The sequence below is a fragment of the Tiliqua scincoides genome, chromosome 1 (assembly GCF_035046505.1).
Source record: "Tiliqua scincoides isolate rTilSci1 chromosome 1, rTilSci1.hap2, whole genome shotgun sequence".
Lineage (NCBI taxonomy): Eukaryota > Metazoa > Chordata > Lepidosauria > Squamata > Scincidae > Tiliqua > Tiliqua scincoides.
Genome location: NC_089821.1, coordinates 221,648,342 through 221,674,490, shown reverse-complemented (window position 1 = coordinate 221,674,490; position 26,149 = coordinate 221,648,342). Strand labels below are relative to the sequence as shown.

Sequence of the window (26,149 nt, the reverse complement as noted above, 5' to 3'; positions counted from 1 at the left end):
TACTTGCTCTGAATATTTTTTTTTTCCTGCTAGTCTAAGCTGGTTTTCTGGCACTTCCATGGGTTACTCACCTGGCAATCGTAATCACTACACACATGAGGACCTTTTCTAAGATAAAAGAACTTCTCCTAGCAGGAAGACTCTCGGCATGCTAACAACCTACCTCCATGCTGATCATATATGTGACTTCAAAAAGTGAGATGAAGAAGTACGTTTTGAGTTGTACACACACACAAAACAATAAGATTACAGTATCAAAGCTATGATAGTTATATCCAGCCACTAACCTTATCCAGTTGTTGCTGCTTTTTATCTGACAGTCGAGATTCTGAACATTATTATGAAAGAGAGACTTGACCCTTTATCAAATTCTAGTTGTCTATAGGATTTCTAACAACCTCTTAAGAGCAGCCATTTCATGTAAACATCAAACTATTTTCTGTTAATTCTACTTCAAATTCCAGAGTAACCAGCAGGTCTGAATAAGCAAAAAATTCAAGATCTCTATGCAGCAGGTCAACATATTATGATCCCACAGTTGTCCCTGCTATGATAAAATACTTTATCTTATCTGACTTGTATTTTTTCTAAGAAATGCAATTATCAGAGAGCAGTAAATTCTTATGTCAAAACAACTATTCTCTCAAACTACAAAACCTACAGCAAACTGCTTGCATGAATGTCAAATTTATCTGAGTACTGCTCAGAGAAACTACTCAATTTCTCACAGAGTCTGCAACTGTCTCAGAGATTACGCAATAGTAATCTTATAAAATATATTGAACACCATTTATATCTTGAACAATATATAGTATTTGTACTTATTTGTACAAATTTGTAGTATTTATACTATATATAGAACAATGTATAGTATTCACTCCCGGATTGGCCTTTTCAGCCACACTAAACGCTGTGCCAGAACCACCTTTCAGAGCGTGATACCATAGTCTTTTGAGACTGAAGGTTGCCAATACAATACAAAATATAGTATTTAATGTGCTGGTATCACCGCCAACCTGATATCAATCACTGCACTTGAAAATGCACATTAAAACATTATGCAATGGTGTCAATGTTTTACTGTGCCAGTGGGATAGGAGATGCCCTTTCCCTTGCTTGCCCAGAGCTGATAAAGCAACAAGCAATATATCTGAGACAAAATCTGAGACTATTTGGTAACTATTAGAAAATTATTTCAAGCATTGTTTCATCCCCTATACATTTTCCTCCCAGAACTAGATTTCTGAAATATTGCAGCTCTTTTCTGAAGCTTCTCTTTGGCTAGAGCTTCAAATCATCAATCCATTTGTTACAGAGTAGTCATATTAAAGTCAAAGGGACTGCTATAAATTTGATAAATTGTGAACTACTATTTACAGCTGCAAATCTCATACTTCAAAACAATGTCATTGACTTCAGTGGTATTTCTTATGAGTAGGCAGCTAGAAGTAGTGTAGCACTATGGACATAGAAGCAGACTCTTCCCCTGGGCTCCCCATGCCACCACCGCCTGCCTCTTGATGGTGCACACTACTACTGGAACTGAGGGTTCAGGATTTACCGCCTAATCCTGTCCAACTTTCCAGCACAGGGGAAGCCACAATGCAGCCCAGAGATAAGGGAACAAATGTTCACAACTCACATGGTTGTCCAATATCTTTGAGTTCTGGGACCTCCAAAGAGGTGAGCTTATCTCCTAGGGATGGTTTGCAGAACTAGGAAGTATACTGCCTTAAAGGGGAAACTGCCACCACTTCTGGCAAACAAGTGCTGCTGGGATATGTGTAGGCACAAGAAAGACAGCTGAAGGATGATTGACAGCACTGGAGGAGGGACTAGCACAATTTTTTCCACAGGTAAACCCCTGGATTGGAGTGAATGTGTGGTTGCAAATTTCATGTGACTTAACAATCATGGATGTACTGCATAATTGGTCAGGGCCTCATACAAAGTGAACTTCTAATATCCTCTTATCTGTACTTCCACATACATAATTTCAAAATGTTTCATATACTGAATTCTACTTTAATGATCTCCTAGGTGGGCTTTGCTGGAGGTAAATAAGCTACTAACAGGACATCAGGTTTGAAGAATGTTCCCTAACAGCTACAAAAATTAAAACCACAATCCTATATACACTTTCCTAGGAATTAGTCATACTGAACACAACAAGACTTACTTCTGAGTAGATGTGCATAGGAGGATTGCACTGTAAAAACAGTATAACTTAAAGACAATATTTCTGGAGATTTATACACATTTACTTGGAAGTGTATCCCAATATAATATTTAAGGATTAAGAATCACCTTGTTAATTACTGATTGTGGGTATAAGTTGCAAATAGTAATTGTTCCCCAAATTTTGTTCAAAATGAAGAAATAACATTCTTTATTGCCACTGTGCCTTTCAAAATGCACACAATAATATTGCCCAACTTGTGAAAGCTTAGTTTGAATTCAAATACAGATGAGAAACAGCGGTGATTTAGATAAATAAAAGCATATAATTTGATTAATGTTTAGTTTATGATAAACCTAAAAGAAACTTGAATGAAAACCTTTGTAAAAAAAATAGAACTGATCTTGGAGAGGAGACCACTTGCTCAACAGAACATAGGGAACACTGAAAAATAATGTCTGTGAAAATGCAGACAAGCAGATGTGTAAGGAATTGCAGAACTCCTGTCTAAAATTATTTAGAATATTTATGCACTGCCTTTTCATAAAACATTCTTGGAGGTTTACGTAGCATAGGAATAAGTCCCCTGCCTCAAAGGGACCACAATTTAAAAAAAACAAAAAACATAAGGGAGACCCAAATTTTTCTCATAAAGTTCATAATGATAACAGACTGCAGCTGTGTGCTTTGGTGCAATATTTGGGCAGGGTGACAATATAAGTGATTGGTAAAGTGAGATTTGTAAGTCAATCCTAGGCATGTTTACTCAGAAGTAAATCCCACTGTATTCAATGGGGCTTACTCACAAGTAAGTTTAGTTATTACAAAATTTGGGCAGGGTGACATATTGGTGATTGGTAAAGTGTGATGTGTAAGTCAACCCTAGGCATGTTTACTCAGAAGTAAATCCCACTGTGTTCAATGGGGCTTACTCACAAGTACGTTTAGTTGCAGCAGCCTTAAGCCTCATATCTTTCCATGCTGGATGAAGTTCCTTCTGAGGACACTTGGGCAGGGTGAGCATATACAATGGAGGACAGAATGCCTATACCTTTAACCATTGTATAGAAGAGGGAATTTGGGCAGGTGTAGCTCAACATGGAAGGGTTTAAAAAGAATTCCTTCTTCTAAATAATGGTTAAAGGTATATAGGCACAATGTGCCTGGTCACCCTGCACTTGGGAGGAAGGGCAATGCACATCATGCCCACATAAAATGGTCATGCCACCCCTGCCTGCCCTTATCCCTCACCATGGCCAGCCTGTCCCTCCTTTCCAGTGTGATTTCAGTGAAACCCAATGCACAGACCGCCTGGGGGCTGGAGTCACACGTACCACTGTGTTTTTCATCATGGCTTTGATGGTGAATCCATCGCTGACCTGTTTCTTGGTTCTTTTGGGGGGTCGCAGCGGCTCCTGCAGTTGTGGGGGTCTTTCTTTGGGGGGGCTCAAGCCCTCTTTCTCGGCCACCATCTCCTCAGAGGAGGCTGCTGCTGCTGCTGCTGCTGGAGGAGAGACTGGAGATACAAACCCAAGCAGCGCGGGGGGGGGGGGAGAACGAAGACAGAAGAAGCCCTCCTCTCAGACTCTGTCCCCCTGCTGCATCAGCTCTCCATCCACCCCTGGCTTAGCCCCTTGGCGCAGGTGCCTGCGTGGATGCAGGATGAAGGAGGGGGATGGATGTGCTTGTTTCCAACACGCTTCCAGGGACTCGGTTGCTAGGCAACGTGTCAACATCCAGCCGGGGTAGCACACGAAGGCTATACCTTCCCACTGCTTAGCAGGCACGATGGCGTGCGCATGCGTTCAGCCCCTGCTGAAGCCTCTTGCCTTTTGTTTTGCCGACAATGACGGTGGGAGAGTCTTCTGTCCCCAGAATCTCCAAGTGGCTCCTAAGGATTATGCGAGGAGGAGGCATGCCTCCCTGTATTGGCTTCTGACTCGTTAAAGAAAGAGACAGAGCACAGGAAAAAAATCAGGATCACAGAGTGTCAGAGCCCTATGCATGTCTACTCTGATGTGCATTCCATTATAGTCAAAGGGACTTACTCCCAGGAAAGTGTGGATAGGACTGAAGCCTGAGATCTGCTCAGGAGTTGCTGCTCACAGTAGTTGCAATCACTTGTCCTGGTTTTGCCCTCCCTCCCTCTGCTGCAGAACATTGCTACAGCCAGCCAAGAAATAAATAAATATAATAATGCGAAGAATTCGGTTGATCTGTTATAATGAGAAAATGTGACTGCTCCTAGCCCCATGATGGGAAGTTAATGGGATTATATGCTCTGGGAAAGCACAGGGGAAGGAACAAAAGGCAGGCGAAGTTATATTACTGTTTACCAACAGACGTAACTGGTGAATGACCTCTCTCTCTTGCTCTGTTATAGGACTGCAATGTGGATCTAATAAAAAAAAATAAAGTAAAATTATATATTCTATAGCTAGGATTAGGATAACAAATTTACTTTAATGTGAGAGCATTTTTAGAAATGAGTCCTTTGGGACGTGGGACTTCCCCTTTGAAAAGCACCATGCACACAGAAGGCGCTATCGAAATTAATTGAAGTATTTTAAAGTGTTGTGTGAATTCACTTTTTGACATTAAATCATGTGATGGCTGCAGTTCTACAGCTGCAGTTATTCCAGGCACGCTTTCTTGGACATAGGCTTCATTGAACGCAGGGCGCAATCCTAACCCCTTATGTTAGTGCTTTCCAGCACTGACATAAGGGCAATGCAGCTCTGAGGTAAGGGAACAAACATTCCCTTGCTTTGAGTAGGCCTCCGTGAGTGACACCCAACTGCAGGATGCAGCATATGTCCCATTGGCACCGCTATGCCAGTGCTGGAAAGTACTGACATAAGGGGTTAGGATTGCACCCTTAGTTCTGCTAAGGAAACATGCACAGGCTAGACACATGTCCTTATCGGAAGCAACTGGTTAAATGACAAACAAAATCTCATTAAATTCAGTAGGATCCTGAACTTGTTTAGGAGTATGTGGCACATGCCTCCACTTCCTCTTTTTTTTTTTTTAACATTCGCTAAAAATAAAGTGATGAAAAAAAGTTTATTCCTTTTCCACTTACAAAGAATGAGTGAAGAGGGTATAATATAGTGGTGTTGCTCAATATTTGTCCTCTGCTGTACCACTTCACACAGTCCACATATTGGAAGTACCACTTGAAGTACCTGCTGATGGCATCCTTGGGGTGGCAGGCCAGATGTGATGTGACAAGCACCAATAAAAGGCTCAGGGTGGGTGCTCTTTTTGAGTATGGAAGAACATGCTTTGGAGCCTCCTACCGCTGTTTGTTGTGTCATGTTCCTGGTTTCGCAGCTGGGTGGCAGGTGTCCAGGGGTCCCGCGAGTACTACCAGACACCACTCAGGCACCACTGGTGGTACTGGCACCACTGGTTGAGAAACACTGATATAGAGGGCTAGGATGCTCACAGCCCTTTCCTATCCACGCTTTCCTGGGAGTAAGCCCCATTGACTCTAATGGGACTTACTTCTGAGTAGACATGGTTAGGCTTGGGCTGTCACCCCCACTAGCTGACGGAAGACTGCAGTGACCTCTGTCTCTCCCCCACCTTGCCCTGGGAGCATCAGGTGAGCAAGAGATGGGCTTGAAAGGACCCAAGCACTGCTTGCTGTTTTTCCAGGCATTGAACACGACAAAGCAACGTGCGGTCTCATTGGGCACTGTGGCCACAGTGGCGACGTTCTACGTGGGGGAAACAGTGTTGCCCCCGGTCGAGCACGTGGCACAGAGAGGCTCATTCGCTGAGAAACGGGGAAGAACTACATCTCCCAGCCTGCACTGCGCTGGACGAAGGTTCCCCTCGCCTGCGTCACACGCCTCTTAAAGCGTCGGCGGCCTGCAGGGAGCGTTGTACCCTTGAAGGTTCCAAGAGTTTGAGCTGCGAGTGTGGACAGGGCCCCCTTCGCCACCACTGGCTATGATAGGTGAGTGAGATCCGGATGTAGCCTGAGCCTCTCACCCCGCTTTTCTCTCCCTTCGACGGGGGAAGGCACAGGTGTGTCCTCCTCCCCTTCCTCAGCTGTATGTGCATATACATATGTTTACAACACACACATATACACACATGCCTACTCACACACATATACACATGTAAACATGCATACACACACTTACATATGTAAACACACACGTATACATGTTTGCACACATATATTAACGCACATATATATGTATGGAAACACGCACATACACATGTATACATACACACACACATGTAAACACACATTTTACACACACGTATACATATGTTTACACACATACATATATAAACACACACATGCCTACTCACACACATATACATATGTAAACATGCACACACACATGTATACATACACATATTACACATACATATGTATACATATGTTTACATATACATATATAAACACACACATGCCTACTCGCACACATATACATATGTAAACGCACATACACGTGTATACATACACACTTACATATGTAAACACACACATATACATGCACAAGTATATATACATATGTATACATTTACACATACATATACCCACACACACAAGCAGGAGAGACCCAGTTCTGAGGCAGTTACACGGTTTCAGGTTAAGCACCTATAAGCTCCACTAATGCTGAGCTGTTCAACTGACAGAAATGTTTGATCACTGAGGGGTCCACAGGGTGACTGGGACATGTCCTCTTTTTCTAGGGCATGTCCTCTTTTTTTAGCCTAATGTCCTGGAAAAGAACATGTGTCTTCCTTTTCCCTGTGAATGGAATCCTCAGGCAGCGCCTAACCTTCTTGCAATTAATAATTTCATGTGGTTTAAATTAACCACATGAAATCAATATACAATTGTTTTTAGCCTTTATTTTGTCATGTCCTCCATTTTTCTTGGATGTCCTCTGTTTTCAGGTGCCTGGTCCTCTTTTGCGGTTATGACATCTGGTCACCCTGTAACAGGAGTGTTTTGGATATGGCAGAAGACTTTTTCATCTCATGGCACACTGAAAAGGCACTAAAATTGTCAAGGCATGCCCTCGGTTTTTGACAATTGACAAGGCACACTGCACTGCAGGCCTGGGGCTCACATCCCCCAATAGCTCTACTAATATACGACCCTCTCTCAAACTCCTGTGGCACACCAATGTGCCATGGCACAGCGGTTGAAAATTGCTGGGCTACAGCATGAAGGTGGAAGGTTCTGATCCTAAATAACTCCAGAGTTGGCTGCTTCATAGCTGTGTGTTTGCCTCCTGACCACTGGTCCAAATATCTTGGCATTCAAGCAACCACTGGAGTGAGACATGAGAGGTGAAAATCTCTCACCACAATCATCCATGTTTCTCCTGTAGGCAGTTGGATGATTTGGTGGGCCGCTGTGAGATACAGGAAGCTGGACTAGATGGGCCTATGGCCTGATCCAGTGGGGCTGTTCTTATGTTCTTATGTTCTTATGTTCAGTAACTGGGTCTGCGGTGCACCCTGAGGGAAGGGGACGCGCACGCGCGCACCAGTTTCTCTAAGGGGATAACACATTGCAGTGAGGGAAAAGGTGCCCCTGTTCTTTTCAGCTGAAGAAATTCTCCTGTTCCTGACCTCTGGGTGCTAGATTGGGTTTGCTTTCACTTTTACTTTCCAAGCAAGGTAAAGTGGAGTAGTTCTCCCTGCAAGTTTACAGACCAATCCTGTATATGTGTTTATTTGGACTCCTCCTAAGGAGGAATGTGTGAGGTGGGAGCCTTGCAGCCTGAGTTTGTGTGTTTACTTGGAAGTAAGTGCCACTGTGTTCAATGGGACTTGTTCCTAAATAATTGCATCCAGTTTTGGCCTTACTTAACATTAGTTTTGTCTGTTCTGCAAGTGTGCCCCACCTTTATTGTACAGTAGTTGCATATACATTTTAAATCTTTGACATGAACCTTTGTGCATTCTTATGTTGTTGAATTCCAGGGTCAGTTGCTAGTAGGAGAGTGTTAATGCTGGTGGAGGTTGTCAGTCAGAACCTAAATAAGATGATTTAGCCTGGCCTTTCAGTTGTGGATTTGGAGTCCTTTAAAGCGGCTTTTCATCTATATTTTTGTTTTATTTGATGTTTTACTTACCTGCTTTATTGTATGCTGTCTTGGGTTGCCTTAGAGAAAAGGTACAAGTAAATGTTTAAAAATGTTTTTAAAATAAAATACAGAAATAAAGTAAATAAATAAAAATATCTTTGTGATGGAGCATGATCTTCCTTTCAGCAAGTCTCATGTAAACACCATGCTGTTGGTTGGTGATACTTCACAGTAACACACTTCACAGTAATCAAGGTCAAGCTTGCAACAAGAGCATCAAGCAAGGCATGATCTATTGCAAACTTTTCTTTTTGAGAATCCTAATTGCAAGTTTTCAGATCCACCATGTTAACTAATGTTCAAGACAGTACCACTAAGGAAAAGGCAACCATGCTTATTGTATTGGCCACTGTAGAATAGAGAGTTAGGGTCCAATCCTATCCAACATTCCAGCACTGATGCAGCCATGCCAACAGGGCTTGCACTGCATCCTGTGGTGGGCAGGGGGGACAGTTATGAAGGTCTCCTCAAGGTAAAAGAATGTTTGTTCTCTTACCTTGGGACTGCAGCTGAATTGGCACTAGAATGTTGGGTAGGATTGAACCCTTAAACACTCTTAAGTAAATTAAATAAGAGGATTTAACATTAAACTCTACACTAGTGATGTATTTATTTTGTACATGGATCATTCCCATTAGCCCTTTACAGTGCAATCCTACACATGTCTATTCAGAAGTAAGTCTCTGTGTTCAGCGGGGCTTACTCCCAGGGAAGTGTGTCTAGGATTGAAGCTTTATTTATACATATAATCTCCCACCCCATCCATTTTCACTCTTCTCCTATGTAACAGTTTCTCCAGGTCCCACATGTTATTTTGGGCACCAGATAAGAAAAATAATTGCTCCTCAAGTTCCTTTCACATTATCAAAAATGCAGTTGGATGTTTTTAATTGTAACCTGTATGATGTATTTTGTGATGTTTTCATTGATTAGATGTTCACAAGTGCTGACTTTTGAGTGGATTGGAAAGTCTGAGAAGCACAGAAAAGTGGCAATTGTTGCTTAGCAGTACATATTCACGTCTGAACGGAGTGTGTGTGTTCCCAAGAGATTGTGCCTTGTTGGTCTGTTGAACATCTGAAAAGCTTTTTAAAAGTTAAGTTTGACCGTGTGGTCTTTTTTTGTCACAGAGAAAATATTAAGTGAGGTCTCTGCCTGTGTAATGGCTGTCTTCATTTTTGTTCCCACTACTGTCTTTTATTCTAGAGGGAATTTATAGGAAGTCTGGATTTCAGTTAAAAGCTTTTCTTTACGCCTAGATGCAGAATGCATTTTTTGAAAGATGGTTTTGCTAGTCGGGTGCATCTTGTTTTGTTGACAGTTATAGTTATCCAGGGTAGAAGTATTCTTTCTGTTTTGGACAGCAACAGAGAAATATTGCTTCTCCATTACATTTTGTCAAGGTGGCAACTCTCTCTGTCTCTCTCTGTCTCTCTCAGTAGTTAGGAGCAGGGCATTGATCAAAATAATTGATTTAAATCAAATTTCCAACTTTCTGTATTTCCTGAACAAATGTGCATATTTATTATTTTACTCCCAAGTTAAAACATGTAAGTTTGCAAAAAAAATAGTGTTTTGATACTCCCCAGGAGCATAATCCAAAATCTCTGGTTGTTCAACCTACTTCCACTACAGAAGTGGCTATGCACGTGCATGAATGCTGCAGATTATCACTTATTTGAAGGGCTGGTAATTCCAGAATAGAGCAGGATCTTTCTGAGCCCTACCTAGAGATGCCAGGAATTGAAACTGGGACCATCTGCATGCAAATAGCTTGTGTGCAGAAGGTCTTTCTGGTTTAGCCACAGGCATCTTCAAGTTGGGTCTGGAAAGAGACCATAAGGAATTGACACTTGATGGCTTAAATAGTCATAATTTGCACAATAATAAATACGTTACGGGACATATTGTGTCATTTATAATTTATAACTTCAAAGGGCTGGGTAAGGGCTAAAAAGCTGAAATTATCTTTGGACAGGATGAAGGTTCTTCTGGGTAAGAAACCTGCTGAGGTGACAGTGGTATGTCAGCATGTTCGTAACAGAGTTGCACTCCTCTTAAAGATCAGGTGCACAACTGGTTCTGGCTTTGCTCCTGTAAGATATTTTGGAGAGGTCCTCTTGTGGGTTCTACCTCCATCAAAAGAGTGGTTGGTAGTAATCCATGAGAGGGCTTTCTTGGTGGCAGCCTCTGCTCTGTGAAATTCTCTGCCCTGTAAAATGCAGCAGGCGCCCTTCCTGTCAGTCTTCTGTCACAAAATGAAGACTTACTTTTTTGATCAAGCTTTTGCTATTCCATAAACATTTATATAACTGATTTTGCGTTGTTTCTGTTTCTATTGTATTGTTTTTAATTTGTATTGTTATATTGTTTGCATTGTTTTTTAATTTAATTTATATATTGTAAGCCTCCAGAAATAGCCCACCCATTAGGTGAGGTGATGTGGCTTGCATCAGTGGCAAATTGTAAGGGGTGTGAGAGGGTGTACCCTTAACCCCGAGTCTGCTACTACCACTGTCTCCCTCCAGCCTGTCATGTATGTGAGCTGTACGGATCCGCTTTCTGTCCACTTAAAGTGAATGGAAGTGGTTCACCCACCCATTATCTTGCTCCTGGCATGGTTACAAAAGTACAGGCCTTCCAGTTTGATTTATAGGGATTGTGTGAACGAAAAGCGTTCCTTCATTTGCACAGTCCCTTTAAAGCAAACTGAAAGTCCTGCACTTGCAGTTGAAGAAACTGCACAAAAAGTGTTCTAATGGATAACTTTCCCCCCCAGTTTTGCAGAATTGGAGAACCTGAGGTGGCATGGGGCCATGTTCTGGGTTGCACTGCCTCTGTAAGCTGCCCTGGATCTTCAGAGGATGGTGGGGTAGACATTTTGAAAATAAATAAAAGTTACATTAATCTTGGATCATTTATTTGGAAAAGCAGCCTTCAACTCCGTGTGTCTTATTGAGGTTCATGGATTTTGCGTTCAAAACCAAGCGTATATAAGGTGTCATAAGATGTATGCTGCATTCAGATATCATTTTGAATCGGATTAACTGGTTAATTTATAAATTTAAAAAACTGGTTTGTTAATCTAATATTTTTGTAAATCACTTTTTTTATTTGTCCTGATTATGTGGAATCACAGTCAGGTGATTACTGCTTGGCTTATATTGGTTTTTATGTGACCTAAATACTTGAGTATTTAGACAAACTTTGCACAAACACAAACTCATTGAATTTTGGGACAGGAAATTGGTAAGTTATTTCAAAACTGTTTCATGTGTGTATGTTTTTCCTGTCTGTAGCTCTGGATTGCCTGTTCACTTTCTTATTGCAAATAGCACACAGACCATTTTGTCTCTGGTTCTTATACAGTTTCCCCTCTTACTTGTACTTTCTCCTTGGCTGCTCTTCAGTTGCATTTCTCTGCAAACCACTGCTTTCCCCCTCCCCCAAGTGAGTGGTTTCCAGCCACTGCCAACTGTATCCCAGTTCTTTTTGTAATACTTCGCCTTGATCAGGCTCACTAGCACTCCTCTCCATCAGATAGTATGCAAACTTTTCTCATCTTAAGATATATGAATTATTTTCTGAACTCTTTTCCTTAGTTTGGGTTCCTTAGGCCTCAATTTAGGATCCTTGAGCCTCATTCTGCACTTATCTTGAGAGGTTCCTCTTCCACAGTCCATTGCCTACTCTGCACTCTTCCTTCAGCCTCCTTGCCTTTTCTTTATTTAATAGATGGATAACCCGCTTTTCCAGTGCTCAGTGTGGCATACAATATAATAAAACAATATAAAATAGCTAATATATAAAAATAAGTGCAATAAAATAAAAAGGGTTAAACAGTGATATATGGAGTGGATTAAAACATCTAGTAACAGCTATAATCCTGTGCACAGGTATTTGGGAGTTGGTTCAAGAATACTTCTTTCTGTTTCTTAATCCCAGTGCCCTCTTGGCTCTTCAGTAGTGTGGTCCTCAGTCGGAACAAAGGGTGGATGGTTCATTGAGATCATGTGATGTTTCCAAAAGAAGAGTTTGTTCTCAAGTGGTATCACAGGATCAGCCTTCATCTTGTCTAGCTTCAGTATAGTCCTTCATTTTAGTGATTTGATCTCTCTCAGACAATTCCATCCCGTCTCCCCCATATTGAGACTTTCCCACAAAAGCAGTAGATAGAAAATGAACAGTTAATATGCTTAATGGGCATAATGAGTACACAATTTACATAGTATGCAAATGGGACCTGGGATCTGGCAACAGTCGTTCAGTATTGTTTCTGTTTTCTATCAGTTGATATGACATTCATCAAATTATTCTTCAAATAAAATAAGACTGGAAACATTGTCAGTGGTCAGCAAGGCTAATTGTATTTACCTCTGCTTTCTTTCTTGACTGTCATACTAAATTGGGATCATTATGGGAAATTGTTAAGTGCTGCTAATTGTGCTACATTTTTAAGCTTAATTAGTTTAGATGTTTAAGTCACTACTTGTAGATTAAAATCATGGGATCTTCTTTTTTCAGGTTATGCACTGCAAGAGCCAAAGCAAAATCTATTGCAACAATTTCCTATTTATTAAACTGGGAAATTTGTGAATAAAGCAGTTTTGTAGACATTGATCCAGAATGAAGTTGCTTACCTGCTCATAGAGGAATAGATATGGGATTCTTGTACTCCCCCTTCCCTCAGTGGCCATACCTTAGCTCAGCGATTTTCAACCTTTTTCATCTCATGACACACTAACAAGGCGCTCAAAATTGTCAAGGCGAACCATCAGTTTTTTGGCAATTGACAAAGCAACTATACTGCAGGTGAAGGCCTCACATTCCCCCAGTGGCCCTACACAGAAATGATTCTCCCCCAAATTCCCATGGCACACCTGCAGATCATTCATGGCACACCAGCAGAAAGGAGAAAAGGAGTGCTATTACCAGTCCTGGGTCCCAGAATTTGGCATTGTTACTAGAATGGGGTGGCTTCATGCAGTATCAGTGAATCAATGCATAAGAGACCAGCAGCGAGGCAGGATGAAGACCTTATGAGTCCTGTGACTCAATCTTTTCCATCCAAAGTAACTTTTGTGGGATTTACTCATCAAGATACCTTTGTTGATAGTGCTTGATGGCTTTTCCCTGGACCTAAATGTGAGCTTCTTTTGTTTTATCTAGTTTTATCTAAATGTGATGAGAAGGGCCCTTTAAATTAAAGGAAAAAGTTGTTTAACAATAGTCTAGTTAATGTGAGAGATGCAACCAGCTGACAGTCCATCAATCATTCTCTCTTTAGCTTCACTCTAAGGCAAGCGACCCCTCCCTTCCCCCTGAGCACCTGAAAGAATGCTAAATGGCAGTGATTATTATCTCCTCCATTCTTTCCCTGCACTCTGCTCCTTGTGAAGGGAGGGATTGCTACCTTGGAGTGAAGCCTTTCTAGGCGCCTAGGGAGAGACTGTTTGTCTGCTTGATGCATCACAAAGGTCAGCAAGGCTGTTTTTAAATTGCCTAGCAAAGGGACATTGTTTTTTAAATTGATTTGCTTTAATGTGATTTTTGCCATCCATTTGAGTTCTGGGAAGGAACCCTCAAAAATAACAAGACTGAACTGGTACTTTCAAAAATTTGCATTTATATTAAATAGAGGTAGTGTGCAGAAGGGAGTATGCCGCAAGGAGGCCATGCTCCTGTTAAGTAAGCTAAAGTGAAGAGAGTCTAGATTTAAATCTAAATCTAGAGGCATCTAGATTTGCCAGCCCCTGCTTAATTGGTGCTTTGTAAGCACCAAGCAAGCAGGAAGAAGGAATCTAAAGCATGGCAGTGTTTTCTTCCTCCCTGTTGTCTTCTAGCTATGCTGGGGAGGGGAGCTCTTCACCCCCTCACTTCACCATTCTCAGAGTTTAAAGAGGAGGTGTTCCTTTAATATTTAAATATCATGTGGGGAGGGAAGGGGATGATCTGATTCCAGACTTGGGGTGAAAGTACCTCAAATCTGCTACTCTTTCCACTTCTTGTCTTGATGCAAACCATATCACATGACCCATCCAACCCCCTTATCCTAAGTTTTTCTTTTTCAATTTTTTGATGACTGTAGCATTTCTGGTATTTTTTAAGGTTTCCTTTTTTTTTTTTGTCCTTGCTGATCAGTGGATCAATGTCCTCTGTGGAAACATATGTTCAAAACTTCTAAGTAATTACAATATCACTAAAAGCTTCATAATCAGATTATAGAAACTTAATGTAAAAATTTGATTTTCATTGATCCCGTCATTTTAATTTGTTTCTAGTCATCTTTCCCTCAACAAAAAATAAATGACAGGACAAAGTCAGACTATTATAGTGTGCCTAAGCATGGTTGAGCAAATATTAACCCAGTTCAAGTTATAACATGCTTCACCATGTTTCAGGTATTTGGCATTCATTATTTTTGTAGTCCTTACAAGAGCTCCCTAAGGTATGCTAGTGTTTTAATTCCTATATTGCATTGGTTCCCAAAGTGGTGGGTGATGATCCACCATGGGAAACAGATGTGGGTCATTCCCCCTTAAGAGGAGTGGCCCAGGAATGGGTGCCCCAATGGTACTGCAGGGACCCAGGGATATGGTAACATACTGGGGGGGTGGTCATGAAGTGTCCTGGAGTTTTGCAGTTTCTTCAATGTCCTAGAGTCTTGCAGCGATCGGCGCTCACTGCTGCAGCAGGAAGGCTCTCAGAGGGGACTGTGAGCCTCTAGGATCCTCCGGGAGGTTTCACAACCCATCCTCCAGTTTTGCTGTGGCACTGTCAGGGCATATGCTCCCGCCTTGCTCCTGCACCCACTTACTGGGTCCATCAGAGGAGTTTGAGAATCCCTGCTATATTGCAAGGTGATAGACTGTAATTGAAGTTTGGTGGCTTGCCTGTTGAGTTTGTGACTCAAGTTAAATTTGAACCAGGGCTTTGCTAACCATTGTCACTACATTACACCTGCTTTCAGCCAATGTATTCTATTCTCTTTCTACAGCTCATTATTGACTTTTGGATAGCCTATTCTGAATAAATCTTTCTGAAATAGCGAAGTACTGCCAGTATCCATTATCTGGATTGTTTGGGTTCTGATTTTTTTTGTTTTAAATTAAAAGGCATATTTGGGGACAAAGACCTATGAGATAGTAGGATACACAAGAACAAATTAAGAACATGCATTTCTGACTCACTGAGAGTGTGGGACCAGTGAACCAGGTGTGCCTATGATCGATCAGGGACTCAGGACTATGACGCTTGGCATTATTGGTTTCTCTCTTCATGACTTTTTAGCATTTTTTTTTTTGGGCAAACTTCTATTTCCCGCTAAGATAATGTTGGAATTACCACATTTGAGCATTGCCTTGGAATCCATAAAGATGATTCAAGATTTTGATAGGATTCAAATACTGAGTTTCCATTAATGCCAGCATTGACATTTGAAATCAGTAGTTCTTATATTGGTAGTAAAATAGCAATGCAACAGATATTATCTAGTCTTGCAGTTATCTAGTCTGCAGTTTCTTGCAGTCTTGCAAGAAAATTTAAGTGTTCAGTCCTGCAAAGATGAGAAAAATCCATATGGTAAGTGAAGATACTTTAATGTGGGTTAAGCACAGTCCTTGTAGGTTTGGAGATGTTGTTTGTCTTAGCTAGCCTAGGGCTGAAGATTAGAAATGCCTGGGCAGCAGAAATTATTGAATGATTTATTTTGCATGTTTGATCACTGGACTTGCAATATGTTTATAGAACCATTCAAAACATTTTTTAGCCTCTGAGTTTTCTTCAAGCGCAGCCCCAAGTAGAGGTGGTACAGTTGTATGAATTTGGCAAGGTTTTCAAAAAGCATTGGAGTATCTATAACAAGTGCACTGGATGAGCTTATCTTGAGCACTGCCATACTAGTGTAAGAGCTAGGCAGAGGCCAGGTGTACCCTCAGTCTCTGAATTGCTTCGGAAAGGATGCATACCATTCCCTCTCCCCAAATGGGCATTTTTGTTGAAGAACCATGGATTACCCACTAGCATTGCCTCTGTCTTACTTGGACTTATTTTATTTGGATTCAATTACAGTTTCTTCAATGTCATTCACTCTCCTAGAGAGTGGTTCAGCATTGACTTAGCCTTCAATGGTTGTTAGGAATGTATTGCATTGGGTATCATCAGCAGATGGATGATGCTGAACTCCTCTCTCTTTGTGACTTCATGTAAAGGTTAAACAGCATTGGTCTTTGGAACTCTGCAGATCAGTCCCCATGCTACTGAACTAGCCTTCCCAGTAACCAGTGTGGTCAGACTTGAACACCTCAAGTAAATATTCAAGCTGATCTTAAAAAATGGTGTGATCTCTGGTGTCAGAAACCGCTGAGAGTCAAGATAATTTGCAGAGAGGTATTCCTTTTGTCAGTTTCATATTAAAATACCTGTAATGTACTCGGCCCACCAACACCCTCTTTTTCCCACAGCCAGACCATAACCTTAATTGAAAAGAGTGAAAGATTAAGGTTTTGTTCAAGAAAAGTGGGAGTTCCTCTGCTATCATATACTTGGTTCACTTCCCTAAAAAGGAGAGGCAGGGCCATGCTTAGATTACAGTGATTTTGGGAGACTGCAGATCACCACCAGTGGAACCCTACTGTCCTGAAGTCAGGGTCCAAGCATGTCAGGGACAAAAATATTGTTGTATGCCATCTGTTGTATGCTTCAGGGAGAAAGCGGATAAAAATAAAGTAAATAAATCAATGGGTTTACTTTACTGTGGCCTGTTCTAGGCAGCAGCCCCATTTTTGAGTGGGGGAAAAAATTGAAGCTAAATTGTAGCTCATGCCCAATGATATTTATGGTAACTCATTTCCAGTCATCTATTTTGTTATTGTACAGATATTTGAGATGTGCTAGAACCTATCAGAAGCAGTGTTAGAACAGAACAAGCCACCTTCTCAATGTGTCATTCTCTAGAACAGAAAGTATGCTTGCACAGCAATTAAATTAGGTAAGAGCCTCTAACTAGGCTAATGCTAACCACCAGAGTTTCCAGAAATACAGGTTTTATTAAAAAGATAAACAAGAACAAAAGCCATTTTTACTTATAAGACCAGTTGCTTTAGAGTATTAGTGGTTGTGGGTGAAGGATAATTGAAAAAGTTAATGGAGTAATTGCCATTGGGACAGGCACTGGTTAAGTGAGAGGAGACAGGAAGGAGAATCAGGCTGCCAGGAGGGAAGAAGATGGGCAGAAGGTTTAAAACGGCCATAGAAGTTGTAGTGAGAGCTTAGGATGGGTTTTATGGAGTTTTGGGAGGGAGGGAGTGATAAATGTTGTAGGTAGGGGAAATTACTTATCCTTAGTCTGGTGGGTAGACTTGAGTATGTGGTCCTTCTGTGAAGTGAGTCTGGGCTGCATAACTTTGTGTCCTGAGGGAAAATGGAAAAACGCTACCAAAAAGTTACCCCTTTATAGATACGGTAAGCAGTTCCTCTAGAACAGGGGTGTCCAAACCCCGACCTGGGAGCCACTTGCAGCCCTCGGGGACTCCCAATCTGGCCTGCGGAGAGCCCCCAGTCTCCAGTGAGCCTCTGGCCCTCTGGAGGATTGCTAGAGCCTGTGCTGGCCCAAGCAACTGCTCTCAGCATGAGGGTGACTGTTCGGCTTCTTGCGTGGGCTGTGGGACGATGGCTCCCTCCTCTGCTTGCTGTTTCACATCTGTGATGCAACAGTGAAAGAAAGGCCAGCTTTGCTTTGTGCAAGGCCTTTTATAGGCCTTGAGCTATTGCAAGACCTTCATTCATTCATTTAAGTTCCATCTCTAATATATTCATTGATGTAAATTTACATAAATTTATTCAAATTTGAAATATAAATTAATTCTGTGCTCCCTACACAGTGTCAGAGAGATGGTGTGGCCCTCCTGCCAAAAAGTTTGGACACCCCTACTCTAGAAGAACATATGTGTACTTTTCTTCTTTTTCCATGATTAAACCAAATTTTAAAGAATATCAAAGTTGGAGTTCCAACAGAGTGTAGCAGACTCAAGTGCAGAAGCTGCTTCCACACGTGAATCTCCTTATCTGGATTAGGGAAACTGAGCATGCTAGGCAATACATCAATTTTATCCCATGTAGTATTTAAAATGCTGGAAGCGAGTTTGTTGCATATTTGTTTTCATTCTGAGTATTTCCCTTTTTGCCATATTGTTTTTGACTCTTCTTTCCTTTCCTTACTCTTTCACCCTACCCCACCCACTATTTCAATCTCCTGAAATAGCAAATTAAGCTAAAAAACTTTTTTTCTAGTACTTCTAACAGTTTCCTCCAGATTTATCTTGTTGGAAGAAAATATTCCATCTGCTTTATTCCTAACATAGCAAAACTCCTAAGTGAGCGGTGTGACGGAGACTGGCTGAATTCCATACAATGTGGTTGTTGGCCCCAAGCAAGATGAGCACAATCTGTTTTCTCTAGTTCTATTAAAGGCAAAGACGAGCTTCTTTGTTTGCCTCTTGAATTTGTGATGCTTATGTCTTATGCCCTCCTTCTTTATAATAGCAGCCTCCCTGCTGCTCGCCCATGTTTGTATCTATACAGGTAAGCATCACAAGCAAATTAAAATACCAAATGCTACAGCAGAATACCATTTAAACCCAAATTTTTGAATCATATTATAGGTTTTTTGCTGCTTTTCTTCAGTTAAGCACCTGAAGTTTGCAGAGGCTTTTAAGGAGTTGACATTCTTTCCAATCATATACCTGTTCTGTGAGGTGTGATGCTAGGCCTTATGACTCTATTTGAAAATTTACCTGTGTAGAGAGACAAGCTTCTCTGAGCGTGCCACTCATTGTTTTTTTTTTCATATTGTATGTCAGGGGTGCTCAAACTTTCAACTTTAGGGATGCTGGACCTTTAAAATTGTGTAGGAGAGATAATTTCAGCAGGTGCAGCTTGTCATCTGTGGGATGACAAGTTGCACCTGCTGCAATTCTCTCTTCTATACACTTGTTAAAGGTCCAGCACCCCTAAAGTTGAAAGTTTGAGCTCCCCTGTTGTATGTGCTACCACATTTGAAATCACTTTTTCTTCTTACTTTTCACACTGCTATGTGGAGCCCTTCCATAGCTGCATTGTGACATCTCCGGGTGCTTGACAGTGGTATCCTACATCATTGCCAACTTCTTGGTTGCTGAGCTCTGACTTGTGCGGAGTTCAGTTTTGAGCTGCATGGCGCAGTTTAGAGCTGCGCAGGAAACACTGTTAGTAGTCCTGTTTGCGCTTGGTTGGATTTCCATTTGATTTTGGATACATTGACAACTTTTCCTTTATGATGATTAACTAATTACTTTCATTTTTTGTTTTGAACTTGTAGGCCAAATGACTGTGGCTAGCCATGTCCCAGCATGCATAAGTAAAGAATTCCAGAATGTCTTGGGCACTCCTTGACTGATGATGGTCATTCACAAGCCTTCACTTTGAAGTTTGTCCTCCACAAATGTGCTGTTATTTCAAGATGTCTACCGGTTTTGCCAAGGAATGGTGCAGGGACGGCAAGAGTGTGGCCAAAGTGTACAAAGTGGCCAGTTGGGATGAATGAAAAATTCCTCTCCAGCTGTGTCAGTGAAGAGTCGACAAGTCCTTGGCAACACTTTTCTTTTGAACTGAGTCCTGGTGTGTTCAGGGAGGTTTTTCTTCTAGTAAATGTGTTTATGATAGAAGCTTAACTATGTTGGGCAGAATCGGCATGCTTCTGTACCTCTTTCCTCAGCCAGATACTCACACACCCTGGATAATAATCTAGAGAAGGCATCTGAAGCCACCTGTTAAGAACATAAGAACAGCCCACTGGATCAGGCCATAGGCCCATCTAGTTCAGCTTCCTGTATCTCACAGTGGCCCACCAAATGCCCCAGGGAGCACACCAGGTAACAAGAGACCTGCATCCTGGTGCCCTCCCTTGCATCTGGTATTCTGACATAGCCCATTTCTAAAATCAGGTTGCACATACACATCATGGCTTGTAACCCGTAATGGATTTATCCTCCAGAAACTTGTCCAATCCCCTTTTAAAGGCATCCAGGCCAGATGCTGTCACCACATCCTGTGGCAAGGAGTTCCACAGACCAACCACACGCTGAGTAAAGAAATATTTTCTTTTGTCTATCCTAACTCTCCCAACACTCAATTTTAGTGGATGTCTCCTGGTTCTCGTGTTATGTGAGAGTGCAAAGAGCATCTCTCTATGTAGGGGAGCACCTTCCCCTACATAATTTTGTATGTCTCAATCATGTCCCCCCTCAGGTGTCTCCTTTCTAGACTGAAGAGGCCCAAATGCCATAGCCTTTCCTCTTAAGGAAGGTGCCCTAGCCCAGTAATCATCTTAGTCGCTCTCTTTTGCACCTTTTCCATTTCCACTAGATCCTTTTTGAGATGTGGTGACCATAACGGGACGCAGTACTCCAGGTGTGGCCTTACCATTGATTTGTACAACAGCATTATAATATTAGTCGTTTTGTTCTCAATACCTTTTCTAATGATCCCAAGCATAGAATTGGCCTTCTTCACTGCCGCCACACATTGGGTTGACACTTACATCGGCATGTCCACCATCACCCCAAGATCTCTCTCCTGATCTGTCACAGACAGCTCAGAACCCACCAGCCTATATGTAAAGTTTTGATTTTGTGTCCCAATGTGCATGACTTTACACTTACCATTTCATTCACCTATCTCTGCTGGGAAGCAAAAGGAGAGAGGGGAGTTTGAAATGGATCTGGAGCAGATGACCCTCCTCTGTGGCATATGACCACGTTTTTCTACTTTGCTTTCCTATACCTCAGTATTGTCGTGCGTGTCCACATACTGGCACTTTACTGAATATTAGGAGAGTCTATTTTCATGGTGAAGAAATATCCATGGATTGCTATTCTTAATAAAAATGAAGTACAGTACTGTAATTCATGGATAGCCACAGTTATTTGTATTGTCACTCACTGAAATAGTTTTTGACAACGTATGCAGGCATTTCTCAATGCGTATATTAAAAGTGTATTGTTAGCTTTTATTTAATTTTCCAAATACTGTTTTTGGAGCTGTTTAATTGAATCAATTCCCTTGAACTGGGCTACAAGAGCCAACCGGTTATAAACCAGTGCAATATGTGATTGCAAAGCGCAAATTAGAAAGTTGATTTAACATGAATAAAGCTTTTGAAATCTTAATTTCTAGATAGGAATATGATGAAGCAACCTTTGGAGGATAAAGCACCTTCAAAATAGAGAGGTTTAATTTACTCTGCCATTTGCACAGACACAGGAGAGGGGAATGAGACACGATCGAGAAATATTAGTTTCCTTTTTCATTTAATTGAAATGGTTACACATATTGAATTGCTGCACATCATTACTTGAAAATTAAGGTACTTTGAGCTTCATTGCAATTACATCATAAAGTCAAGTAAGATTCTATGAGTTACAAAAAAAAGGGGTAGTGGGCATTTTTTCGCAAGATTATTTTTCTTCAGTTAAGTGTGCCTGTTAAAATAAATGTGCTCATTAAATAGCACAGCCTAGCTTCCATCTGCTTCAGAATATGCTGGTTGAAGCTTCACTTGCAAGTAAAACTGCAGAGTGTGTAGGATTGTCCATTTATGCTTTGTTTCAGGCTATATCCTCCTCTTATTTAAAAGTACTATTGGATCAAACATGGCCCCTAAACAGGCCGGATGGCAATCATCATATAGCAGTGAAAAGCTCATGTGAAACTTACACTTGCTCCTTGCCTGAGATTGGCTGAGAAATTTTGCTTTGTGAAATGAAACCAGATAATTCTCAGCAAACATATAATGGGATTCTGAGCAACAGCTTTACTTTGACAATATTATTTTGTCCTTATGCTAACTCCTCTGCTCCCATTTATTAGTTTTATTTTTAAAAAGTTTTGTTTTGGAGAAACAATCTCTTGAGAGAAAATATGCAATGCAGATTTGTAGAACTCGGAAGGGATTTATAGTTCTGCTAATCCAGCCACCTGCACATACCAGGCAACAAAGCCATGCCACGTTGTAACTCTCTCGAGCACAAGCACACACAAATCTGTTTATACAAGAGGTGTCAAATTTGTTTCATACAGAGGGCCAAATAGCATTCATCATGTCTGCTGAGGGCCAAAAGTGATGTCATAAGACAGGAAGTGATGTCATTAAACAAGTCATAACCAAAAGTAAACACTTTTTCTCACTTAGCTGCAAATGACAGAAGAGAAAACATGCAAATCTTGATCATATTTCAAGATAAGGGACAGCCCAATTTTCATGTGGGCTGCCCTCATAGCAGTAACATCTCAGCACTGCTCAGAAGCTGAGAGCCTGAGGGTCGGATAAAAGCTTTCGCGGGCCGCATCCGGCCCCCGGGCCTTATGTTTGACATCCCTGGTCGATACCATTCAGAGATGCCATCTTTTGTCTTCTTAGCCCAGGAACCAGAAGCATATTTTGCCACACAAACAGATGTCCTCAGGTTTGGTCAAGAGCCATTGTAATGTTGGTGTTGTCCAACAGTGGAGGCTTTCCAGTTATGAAATATGTGTGCTTTGGAATGTATTACATACAAATACGTACATTCACATATGTTTGTTTTACTTACACAATTAAAAATAGAAATGTGGTAAAGTGTGTCCTACTTCAAAATCATAATCATTCCCCCCTTCCTTCTAAATGTGGGCAAAATTTTTTGCCATACTTTTAAGTTTGGGAGGGTTACTGGAGTCCAGATAAAAGTGCCTAGTTGCAATTTGTGTTCTGCAATTTGATAATTTCCTGTCCAGGTAGGCGATGTGGTGTCTCTTCCAGAGAACAAGACATGGAGTATATAGCAGAACATACCAAGGATACTGAAATAATTTAAGACAGTGTTTCTCAAACTGTGGGTTGGAACCCATTAGATGGGTCACAAGCCAATTTCAGGTGGGTCCCCATTCATTTCAATATTTTATTTTTATAAACATCTTTTAACATGCACTGGTTCCAATACATATTTGAGGGACTCCACTAACTTTCCTCCATTGTGAACACTATTAATTTGTTCCTACATCCTCCTTCCTTTTTTTAGGATAGCTATAGAGCCATAGGAAACCATCTACTCTGAGCCATTTACTGTTAAATTTATTCAGAAGCCCTTCCCCCCTCCCTACATAATGTCTGCTGAATATTCCATTTACACATGTTGTTGTGTACCCTTAAAATAGTAAAAGCTCCTCTTTTTCCTATATCTTAAATCAGTGGTTCTCAAACTTTTAGCACCGGGATCCACTTTTTAGAATGTGAATCTGTCAGGACCCATCGAAAGTGATGTCATGACCGGAAGTAACATCATCAAGCAGGAACATTTTTGACAATCCTAGGCTGCAATCCTACCCACACTTTCCCAAGAGTAAGCCCCACTGACTATCATTGTTAAAAGTATATACATAGTAGCCTGTTCAAAGTACAGATCTGTCACATTTCCCCAAATTCAGTCACAGCCTATGGGAGCATCAAGTCTAATATATTAAAAATAAAATAGTGAAATGAATGGGGACCCACTTGAAATCGACTCATGACCCACCTTGTGGGTCCCAATCCACAGTTTGAGAAACACTGATATAGCTAAATAGGGTAGTCCATCTTTGAATAACAGATATTGAAAACAAATGACAAGGGAGAGATGGTGCCTTCGTGCCCTGCTTGTGAACTTCCCAGAGACATTTGGGTGTGCTGTTGTTGGAAACAAGGCTTGTTGTTGAATCTTTGGCTTGCTCTTTTTTCCTTTCAGTGTTTTATAATTATATATCCTAACCGAGTGCAGAAAGTATGAATGACTGGTAGAGTGCTCTATGCAGTTCTGAAAGAATGATTTTAACCTATGTGCTTGGAAAGCAGTATTCCTAGTAAGTTGTCAGATACCTGTGTGTGTGTGTGTGTGTGTGTGTGTGAGAGAGAGAGAGAGAGAGAGAGAGAGAGAGAGAGCACGTGAGTGTAATTTGCTCATTCCAGGGACTTGGAATGGATAACAAATGTGAAATGCATTTCCATTTTAAAAACAAAATATTCTACAAAATGTTTTGTGAGATTTATGCACATGTAACCTAAAAGAGAATAACAGCCTGAATGTAATGCACACATTGCCTGGGTGACAGGCAGACATGATAGTTGTCAGCAGGGATTCAATCTTGGGTTTTCTTTGTTGAAGCTACAGCTCTCAGAAAACCTGAGATTGTCGACAGGCGCTGGAGTGAGTTTTTGAACCAGGTCTGATTGCATCTTGCAAAACTAGGGAATGGCAGGAAGACATCGGATACAGAAATTGCAGCAGCGGGATCCTCCAAGTACTGTATCTTAACCCATTACAATTAATGCTTTAGCTGCAGCTTGAGAGACTGCACTGTAATGTATTGCTGAGAAGATTGGTGCAGAACAATCTAGTAAATAAAAAGACATTATAGAAATAGCGTGACTATATTTTAATTTGCTGTTGTAGACCTTTTAGTGTTTAAGCTTTGCATCTTCAGATTCTCATCTAGGTTACATGTGCATAAATCTCATAATATCAAGTACTATTGTATTGAAAACTGGCAACTGCTTCAGTGTGACAAATCTACAAAACAACAATTTCCAACATGACTTTCCGTTGCTGTATGAGTGAATATAGTTGCATACCCACTTAGAACTACGTGTTCAAATGCTAGTTTTTACCCATACCACAAGTGTGGTGGTCTTATATTAGCATCTCCAGTTAAACATGGGTGTCATTTTAAAGTATCATGTTGCAAATAATCTTTCTATATATGAATATAAAGAGTGATCTAATTCAGTGATGGCGAACCTTTTAGAGACAGAGTACCCAAACTGCAGCCCAAAACTCACTTATTTATCGCAAAGTGCCAACACGGCAATTTAACCTGAATACTGAGGTTTTAGTTTAGAAAAAACAACTCATACATTAACATCTTTTACCGACTATTACTTGTAACCCTTAATGAACTTTTCCTGTAGAAATTTGTCCAATCCCTTCTTAAAGGCATTTAGGCAGGTTGTCATCACTGCTTCCTGTGGCAAAGAGTTCCACAGACTAATTACATGCTGGGTAAAGAAATATTGGCAGGGAGGGGGTGGCTGCAAGACCTTGCCACTGCTCATTTGCTCAAACAAGAAAATATATTTTTTTAAAAGCCCCACCCACAGAAGTGGGCTCTAAGGCTGCAATCCCAGCCACTCTTTCCTAGGAGTAATCAACTCTAATGGGGCTTACTTCTGAGTAGACACGCACAGGAGCGGGCTTCAAGGCTGCAATCCCAGCCAGTCTTTCCCAGGAGTAAGCCTCATTGACTCTAATGGGACTTACTTCTGAGTAGACATGCAGGACTGGCTGCACTGCTCACCCCCAGCTGCGCCTTTGCTGTGGAGGAAAAACCTTTCCCATCGCTGAGTGGGGAGCTGCTCATGGAAAGGCTTGCAATGGCTGAGAAGGAGGGCGGCTCAGGATTGGCTGGTGGTCAACCAGTGAAGGGCCCTGAGCCATTCCAAAGAAAAAAGCCAGGAGCCTGCTGGATGCTGACTGGCTGAGCTGGCTGGAGACTTGGGGAAGGGAAAAAACAGGGACCTTAAGCCTGCAGAGCAGGCAAAATTCAAAAGGGAAACAAAGGCAGGGCAGGTGGGGGCTGCAATGGAGAGGAGGGCAGTGAGCTCAGGGGGCAGAGGGAAGCAGCCCGCCCTCCCCAACACTTGGCTCGGAAAAGCCTCCATTTTATTTAAAGTGACACGCAGCTTCAGCGCCCCTCTCCAGGCTGCCTGGCTCAGTGCTGCATGCCCACAGAGATGGTT

The 26,149-nt window shown here is 41.4% G+C and overlaps 2 protein-coding genes across 3 annotated transcripts in view; one reads left to right on the top strand and one right to left on the bottom strand.

Moving 5' to 3' along the window:
• PACRG (parkin coregulated) overlaps positions 1-3,651 on the bottom strand; it is a 274,965-nt gene extending 271,314 nt beyond the window's left edge. The window contains exon 1 of the mRNA XM_066611354.1: positions 3,514-3,651. Within this exon, the coding sequence (XP_066467451.1) occupies positions 3,514-3,651 (138 nt within the window). The remainder of the gene's footprint in view (positions 1-3,513) is intronic.
• Positions 3,652-6,064: 2,413 nt separating this feature from the next.
• Positions 6,065-26,149, top strand: part of PRKN (parkin RBR E3 ubiquitin protein ligase) — an 862,188-nt gene continuing 842,103 nt past the window's right edge. For both annotated transcript variants that reach the window (XM_066616280.1, XM_066616297.1), the window contains exon 1: positions 6,065-6,146. In XM_066616280.1, the coding sequence (XP_066472377.1) occupies positions 6,140-6,146 (7 nt within the window). In that variant the 5' untranslated portion in view covers positions 6,065-6,139. The remainder of the gene's footprint in view (positions 6,147-26,149) is intronic.